The 9,225-nt window shown below is 42.8% G+C and overlaps 1 protein-coding gene across 1 annotated transcript; it reads left to right on the top strand.

The window, feature by feature from the left end:
- Nucleotides 1-7,970: 7,970 nt before the first annotated feature.
- On the top strand, nucleotides 7,971-9,225 carry LOC119784142 (C-C chemokine receptor type 6-like). Its single transcript, XM_038286064.1, has one exon. The coding sequence runs from the start codon at nucleotides 7,971-7,973 to the stop codon at nucleotides 9,120-9,122; it is 1,152 nt and encodes a 383-aa protein (XP_038141992.1). The 3' UTR covers nucleotides 9,123-9,225.

Here is a 9,225-nt window from a genome sequence, read left to right on the forward strand (position 1 = left end):
CTGTGCTTAAATCTGGAGAAAATGATTGATCTGCTGACTGTACGATTTACCAGAACGTCTTTCTCAGTCTGACACAACTTGTTTTACTGGTTGTGGCATCACACTTAGGATTCTAAGTTATTTACTTCTCTGATGTCCTGCAGATACAAGGAAATAAAATGAGCTTCCTCCTCAGGGTGGCTGGGCTCTCCCTTAGAGATAGGGAGAGGAGCTCAGTCATTCGGCAGAGGCCTCCCTCTGAGGCGTTCCAGACACGTCCACCAGGAGAAGGTCCAGGAGGCAACCCAGGACACGCTGGAGGGACTATGGCTGTGTTCGAATTCTTCCAAGGACGCGGTCTACCTGGACTGTGTCCTCGAAAATCTGTAAAAAAAAAAAAAAAAAGGAGACGGCTGTAGATTCAAACAGGTCCAGCCTTCTGCGGCTTTCACCGTCATACTGTCATGTTCTTTTTAAGGGACCTGACCTACATGCAGGAAACCGCTCAGAGAACCAGAGAAAAGGTTTAACAGGTTTATTGAAAGCACGATGAGTTGGATCCAGTGTAAGAAGTGAGAAGGGAAGTTCAGAGTTTAGTTCAGGCTCCGTAGGAAACTTGAACGACGACTTGCAAAAACAAAGACTGAAACGAGACTCACGTGTCCAGAAAAGGGTATCCTTCCCAGAATCCAGTCGGTGTGGGTTATTCCAGAATTTGGTTGACTCGTTGGAGGGTGGACAGAGTTTACTCAGGTTTGGTTGGTTTCTTGAGGAGAGATGGAGCTGACTGCCACTTAAATTTCCTGGAGTAGTTGAACGGTACGTGTGGAGATCTATCCCCTGCTCAGTGTGAAGCTCGAACAATCCATTCACAGGGAGACGGTCCAAACATCCAGTTAGCATCCCCTGCTCAGTGTGAAGCTCAAACGATCCTTCCAGGGGGAGAAGGCCAAAACATCCAGTTTGCAGGATGACTTTCTGCCGAAAGACAAAAACAACAAGGTTAGGACTCAGGGAGACAAAGATTCAGTTAGACTCTGCCAAACTCAGCTTGGCTAGAGTACCCAAAACTGGCAAACACTGTGGCATCGAGGTATATATTATAGTCCCCACACTGCAAATATATTAGAATCTGTCCTTAAATTCCAGCCAAACCCATTTACACAGTAACAGATAAAAACCTTTAGATAAATCAAACATTACCGCCACATATCTGACTCAATAACCATTAAAACAACTATTTTCATTCATTTCAGACGGAACTATTCACAGGCTGGATTATATTAAACTGAACTTCCAATATTCACCACTGATCGGCGCCATTTCCCTTTTTCCTCTGATCACGGAGCAGCCGGCTTGCTTGGTCTCGCAATGAATCCTGGGATATCCAAGGATAGCGAGGGTCAGGCAGAAAGAAGGACGCATTTGTAGGCCGAATAACGAGGAGTCAGATCTCAATATGCGTTCTTGAGCGTTCTCGTGTGCTCGTGTACTCGTGACACGTCATCAGCCTGAGTACCGTTCCAATTCTCGAGAATGCCAGATCGAGAACGCACCAAATCCCCGGATGTTGTTCTTGCCCCGCCCTCTTTATCGAGCATGCATCAGAGCAGACTTGAGCGTTCTTCAGACCGACCGCTTTCCCAGAATGCCCCGCGGCCGCAGCTTGATTCCAGACAGCGCTCACAGTGTTAAGCTAAACATTCCCTTTTCTGCTGCTGTTGTTCTTCAAAAGTACGTATTGAAATCGTTTGAGGCGATAACATTATACATTGAAGCCTCCCTGTGTGGCCTGTTTACAGAGTTAGTGCGAAATTTTTAAAAAAAAGTTTGACGTTGAGCAGACCAAAGTGACCAGCCAGGGCTAAATTTACCCCGTCTGTAGTGCACTTCTCTCGGTCTAGTTATGTGTGAACTACCGCTCGTTCTGATGGCGGTTTTTTGCTTTAATTCGGCCAAACGTCCATTTGTTTTGTGTTTATCTGACTGCGGTAATTTTTTTAAAATGTTTTTTAAGCTTTAGAAATTAAAGATATTGTTTTCAAAATGTTTTGTGTAGGGAATAAATAGTTTTGACTGTTAAAGAAATGCTAAAGAACGTTGCATGTGATGACATCACGAGTACGCTTCTGTTCCAATACACATACGTGCTTGCGTTCTCGTCAAGTCCGATCTTCCTGCGTTCTCGCAGAGAACGGACTTGACGAGAACGCGAGTACGTACTCGTACTCGAGTCAGATCTCGCCGCCGCTCTATGATGTAATCAGCCTATGAATCTGACCTTCAGAGGATGCAGCCCATTTATTCGAACGCATCCTTCGTCTCTCTGCTGGCCTGGTATCACCTTAGTGTTCTATTATGGGGCTAAACAAAATATCTTTTTCTGTTTAAGTTCATACTAATAAAAAGATTAACTTAAATATATTTTATAAAGAAAAACATAATATATATATTTACACACATATATATATTATAAATATATGTGTGAAAGGAAGTCATGTTCACTGTGAATATAGAGAATAGATTTTGACAGACAGAATGTTTGGTGCTTTAGCCCCACCTGGTGGGCAGGTAGAGGAACAACCGATAGGTTTATAGCAGGTAAGACCTGTTTCAACGTCACTGCATGTTCTTTGTTTTTTTTCTAAAACACAGAAGCAACAGAGACGTTCAGATTTAGTTGGTCAATCATTTGACGGATCTGGAAACTATCGGCTTCTACTGTCTGTGCCTTTATTTAACACCAAAGGAGGAAACTAAATCAGCCTCAGAAGGTAAGAATCCAGGTTAAACATTTGCTATAAGGTAGAAATGTTGGTGGATTGCTTCAGTGATTGAGTGAATTCACAATCACCTCACAGCGTTTGCTCTTAAAAGTCTCAGGGAAAGTGAAACTATGTTTGGTTTGAATCACTGCGGAGGAGCGAAGAGCATTTCTACTGTTTCAGTTTATTGTTTCACTGTAAAGTTATTCATTCTCTTTATCGTTTAGATTAAATTTAATCCCATAAAGATTAAGATAAACAGCAACAGTCCTAAACAAGCATCCTTTATATGTATTCCAATATTTAACTCATACAGGAAGAATGAATTAGTTTCACCTTTTAGCAGTTAAAGTGCCTTGAGATGACATGTGTTGTGAACTGGCTCTATGTAAATAAACTGAACTGAATTGAATAGAACTAAAATATCGAACTGGATCATTTATTCAGAGGTAAATTCCCAGCAGAACAGTCAGAATTGGAGCTGCTGAATAAATAAGGCAATGTGAGCTTCTTTAATGTTGGTTTAATGACACATTTAAACTCTGCAGTTTGGCTGCTGGACAGAACACTGCAAAAAATCATCAACATGAGGCAAATATTCGTACAATAAATATAATCAATTCTTCTGATTGGAGACGATAAAATCTGCCACCTGGGTAAGAAAAAGCTATTTAGATTAAATTACGCTTCATTAAATTCATTTTTTGAACTGGCGAGTTAATAACGCAGCCTGTGATTTAAAATAATTCAAAATAATCTTATTATGTAATTTTATCCTAAACCATTATCAGGCTTAAGATGAGCTGAAATGTCCTATTAGTAAAGGCAAATAAAAATATGAAATATTCTTTCAGAACATCAAGATAAACGTCTCAGGATAAATAATTCCTCATTTATTCCCCTTAACTTAACTTTTACTACATTTTATGTAACGATCGTTGTTCTGTTGGTTTTTCTCTAAGTTTTCAGTTTTAGGTTCATCCAGGTTTTTCCTTGTTTTCTAGCTTTATTGGTTTGTTCTGGATTCATTTAAGTTTCTTAGGTTTTTCTTTGTCTGTCCTCTGTTCACTGGAAAAACGATCTAGAAATAAGAAAAAAAAAATTTAAATTAAGTGTATTTACCCTTAATTTGAATATTTATATGAGATGATCTGCCAATGGAATGAGTGTTTTTACTCTTAAAATAAGATATTTAGATAAAATGCACCTGAAATAAGACAATGCAATAATTATAAAGGTAAATTTTCTTGTTCCATTGGCATAATGTCTCTTTTACCTCCTCAATTCAAGAACAAATGCACTTATGTTGAGAAAAAATGACTGACCTAGATTTGGTTTTTTTCCAGTGTTGCCCCCTTGTTGTCATGTTTGGCTTAAGGTTCCTAACCCACATGCAGAACACACTGTTCTGGAGTTTGAGCTGAGCGGCTGAGGGGGGGGAACCTTGAGGGTCCAGAGGCTGTCGGCAGGCTGAGGGCTTGGCGGAGGCAGAGCTTGGTTTGAGTGTTTGCAGATCACAGATTTGAGTTTCCCTTCCAGATTCTTCAGAGAGCGGGCAGGCAGATTTCTAACAGAGAAACTCTTCAGGGTTTCTGGTCTCAGGCAGGTTCAACCGTAACTGGCAAACACTCTGGCACTGGAGAGACGTCCTCTGCCTCCTTAAATACAGATCTCCTGATGAGCGGATGAGCGACAGGTGGTAGCAATCAGCTCCGGCTCCAGAAGATCTAGTACGCCCTCTGGTGGAGAAAGTGGACAGACCTCCAGATCCCAACACTTGTGTTTTCTTTTCCCATTGCTTCCGAATCAGCTCGACTCACACCTGCTTCTTATCAGCTCGTTAGTCCTTCCTTTGTTCAGTCAGCCATAAATACACTCCCTCTGCAGTCCCTCTGTGTTGGTTTCTCGTCTTACTTCATCTTACCCTGGATCCTCATGATTGTTTCCCCTGATGTCTCCATGGTCCTGGTTTATGCCTAATTCTCATGTTGTTGTTTTTTGGATTCTTGTTTTGATTAAAATTTTAAGTTGGATTTTTTGAATTATTGTTTGGCTGCCTGACATCCTTGATTAAACAATCAAAGATCTCACCCCTGCCTCTCAGCTTCTGTTTTTGGGTCCTCACATAAATCTTAAAACCAAATCCTGACATTTTATCCTCATTTTGAGCTTTAAAAATGAAATATCTATCCATCTTCTTGATTTTTTTTAAACATGCCTGCTTCCTCTCCTGCCTGGTCAGTTCTTAGAACAACTTTTAAATCCCATCAACAAACACAATTCAAATCACTTAATTCGAAATATTTAATCAAAGCACCTGAAACATCATGGATCCAAAGTCTCTAGAAAAACATGAAGCTGCTTATTTTTGTTTTGATAGTGAAGTATTGCTGTATAGTCCAAACCTGCTAATGCTGCTTTATCAATTTAAAACGCTTTAAAATAACAAAGAAATGCGCATTTAAAATGTGAAACATTTAGCTAATACAAAAAGCAAATGAAAAGTTAAAAATAAAAAGAGAGTAAAAACCGAGACTACCCTGTTGTGCATAATGCCAAGGAGTGAACAGAGTTTTAAAGGTGGACAGTGAAGGAGCTCTTCTGAAACCAAGAGGAAGATCATTAAATAGCCTTAGAGGAGCAACCCTGTCTCCTCTCTGCTTCCTTTTAAGGCTCTGTGCCTCCAGGAGCAGCTGACAGGAAGCACCGAGCAGGAGAGCAAGAATTGAGCCGCTCAGTGAGGTAAGTTGGGGAAAAAAACATTTATAACTTTAAAAGCTAATGACAGAAACTTAAAATAGAGTCTGAAACACACAGACAGCGGTCAGAGGGAAGCCTGGCTGGGGGGGATGTGCTCCGTAGCACCAACTCCAGTTAGAAACCTGGTAGCAGCATTCTGGATCCACTGCAGACATTACTGGGAGGACTGGCCAAATCCAAGGTGAAGCCCATTAGAGAAGTCCAGCTGGGATGGATCTGTGCGATGAGACCTAAATCAGCTTTTCAATTCTATTCTGTTTATTTCTATAGCGCCAATTCACAACACGTCATCTGAAGGCACTTTACAGTTCACCAGATCATCCAGTCAGATTGATTCAAAGTTTTTTATCTAAGGAAAACCAGCTGATTGAAGAAGCAGAGATTAAAAAAAAAAAGCAACTGTAAAAGGCGGCCCCGTCCAGGAAACACACAGCCAGGCAGACGAGCTCCGAGCCAGCTCCCATGTCAGAGGATGAAGAGAGCACATCCAGTTAGTCACAGTCAGAGAAACAGGACTACACTGGAAAACAGGCCAAGCTCCAACATCTAGAAACAATTGTGTTGATGGCAGCAGCACAGCTGATATTTCTCTCCAGGATGGAGTCACAGCCAAACAGGAACAGACCAGATGAAGCTACTATGAGAAAAAGCAGAGAGAGCAGAACGTTAGAGATTGAACTAACAGATTCTGCAGAGAATAGAGATAGAATGAAGCAGAATGATGAAAAAGGGGTCCCTATGTCCTCCAGCAGTCTAAGCCTATAGCAGAAGAACTATTGGCTTAGTGAGGCAGGCAGGCAGACAGTATGTTAAGAGGAATCCAGCCACCGCTAATCTCTAGAGTATATCATCCTTGCTTCAAAGCACCCTGAACCTTAGGTTGCCTTACAGGGTGGAAAGGGAGGGGCCTGTTAGAACGTGGTCAGTCAGACTCAAAGAGAACTTCTTTTCCTTGACCTGTCAAAGCCATAAATCCCCATTACATTTTTATTTACACTATTTTCTGTAAGTTATAGCTCAAAATTAGCCCCACCTCCCAAAAGAAATTCTTCTCATGTCCTGTTATGTTTTTATTCCTTTTTTATTGTGAAAGCTGTGATGACTGCAGACATATACACTCACCGGCCACTTTATTAGGTACCCCATGCTAGTAACGGGTTGGACCCCCTTTTGCCTTCAGAACTGCCTCAATTCTTGGTGGCATAGATTCAACAAGGTGCTGGACGCATTCCTCAGGGAGTTTGGTCCATATTGACATGATGGCATCACACAGTTGCCGCAGATTTGTCGGCTGCACATCCATGATGCGAATCTCCCGTTCCACCACATCCCAAAGATGCTCTATTGGATTGAGATCTGGTGACTGTGGAGGCCATTTGAGTACAGTGAACTCATTGTCATGTTCAAGAAACCAGTCTGAGATGATTCCAGCTTTATGACATGGCGCATTATCCTGCTGAAAGTAGCCATCAGAAGTTGGGTACATTGTGGTCATAAAGGGATGGACATGGTCAGCAACAATACTCAGGTAGGCTGTGGCATTGCAAAGATGCTCAATTGGTACCAAGGGGCCCAAAGAGGGCCAAGAAAATATTCCCCACACCATGACACCACCACCACCAGCCTGAACCGTTGATACAAGGCAGGATGGATCCATGCTTTCATGTTGTAGACGCCAAATTCTGACCCTACCATCCGAATGTCGCAGCAGAAATCGAGACTCATCAGACCAGGCAACGTTTTTCCAATCTTCTATTGTCCAATTTCGATGAGCTTGTGCAAATTGTAGCCTCAGTTTCCTGTTCTTAGCTGAAAGGAGTGGTACCCGGTGTGGTCTTCTGCTGCTGTAGCCCATCTGCCTCAAAGTTGGACGTACTGTGCGTTCAGAGATGCTCTTCTGCCCACCTTGGTTGTAACGGGTGGTTATTTGAGTCACTGTTGCCCTTCTATCAGCTCGAACCAGTCTGGCCATTCTCCTCTGACCTCTGGCATCAACAAGGCATTTCCGCCCACAGAACTGCCGCTCACTGGATGTTTTTTCTTTTTCGGACCATTCTCTGTAAACCCTAGAGATGGTTGTGCGTGAAAATCCCAGTAGATCAGCAGTTTCTGAAATACTCAGACCAGCCCTTCTGGCACCAACAATCATGCCACGTTCAAAGTCACTCAAATCACATTTCTTCCCCATACTGATGCTCGGTTTGAACTGCAGGAGATTGTCTTGACCATGTCTACATGCCTAAATGCACTGAGTTGCCACCATGTGATTGGCTGCTTAGAAATTAAGTGTTAACGAGCAGTTGGACAGGTGTACCTAATAAAGTGGCCGGTGAGTGTACATTTTTGCTATATGCCCGTCTGTAGGAATAATGATAAGAAATTGCAGCTTTTTATAGATTTCTTTTTTATTTATTAATCTTTTGATGAACTGTTTTCTTTCTGTGACTTTTATTACAGTGAAACAAGATGCACTTCTCCAACATTTCCTACTACGACGAGGCCGACTATGATGAATACTACAATAATGACTTTGATAAACCGTGTGAATACAATGAGAGCAACAGGGTGAACAGTGTGGTTGGTCCTTACATTTACTCCATCATCTGCATCCTGGGCTTTGTGGGGAACAGCCTGGTCATCCTCACCTATGCCCTCTACAAAAGAAGCAGAACTATGACCGATGTCTTCCTGCTCAATGTCGCCATCGCTGACCTTCTGTTCGTGATGGCTCTACCGTTCATAGTCTACAACGAGCTGCACCATTGGCCGATGGGGCAGGTGGCCTGTAAGCTGCTGCGTGGTTCCTACAGCGTCAACCTGTACAGCGGCATGCTGATGCTGGCCTGCATCAGCGTGGACCGCTACATCGCCATCGTCCAGGCTCACCGCAGCTTCAGGCTACGCTCGCTGTCGCACAGCTACGTTATCTGTGCCCTGATCTGGGTCTTTGCTTTACTGGTGTCTGTTCCCACTTTCTATTTCTACCACCGGTATGAGCCATCACACCACAGCATCCAATGGATCAATGGAACAGAAGAGGAAGAGACTCCAGTAGCTCCACAGTACGTCTGCGAGTGGAAATTTGAGGACAGTGAGGTAGCAAAGATGGTGAAGGTGGCTGTTCCCGGCACCCAGCTTGCCATTGGCTTCTTCCTGCCTCTGATCATCATGATCTTCTGCTACACCACTGTCATCATCACTCTGAAAAAATCCAAAAATTTCCAGCGCCACAAAGCTGTCCAAGTGGCATTGGTTGTGGTTCTGGTGTTTATTGTCTGCCACCTGGCTTACAACCTCGCCCTCATCTATGACACTGTCAGCATGTTCAAACAAAGCAGTTGTGATGAGGTGGAGTCTCTGCTAATGGCGAAGGCTGTGCTTCAGATTATCGCCTACCTGCACTGCTGCCTGAACCCGGTTCTGTACGCCTTCATTGGGGTGAAGTTCAGGAACAATTTCAGGAATATATTCCAGGACCTGTGTTGTGTGAGTAAAGGTTATATATCGCCAAACCGCTCCTCAAGAGTTACCTCCAATACCTACATGTCCACAATCCACCAACCAGGGGATGGGACTAGTGAGAAGGGCATGAAAAGACATCGCACTCAGGAACTCTGATTCTGACCTGCGGAGAGTTCAAACCTGAGTTGAATATTAATCATTTTGTTCTAATATGAATTTAATACAAAATTGAATCGGAGACCAGGAAAAATAAAGAAAA

Source organism: Cyprinodon tularosa, unplaced genomic scaffold (genome assembly GCF_016077235.1).
Source record: "Cyprinodon tularosa strain WSP-4 unplaced genomic scaffold, ASM1607723v1 ctg1059, whole genome shotgun sequence".
Classification (NCBI taxonomy): Eukaryota; Metazoa; Chordata; class Actinopteri; order Cyprinodontiformes; family Cyprinodontidae; genus Cyprinodon; species Cyprinodon tularosa.

What these genes read in the sequence shown, in the direction of transcription:
- LOC119784142 (XM_038286064.1), top strand. Translation starts at nt 7,971, where the DNA reads ATGCACTTCTCCAACATTTCCTACTACGACGAGGCCGACTATGATGAA.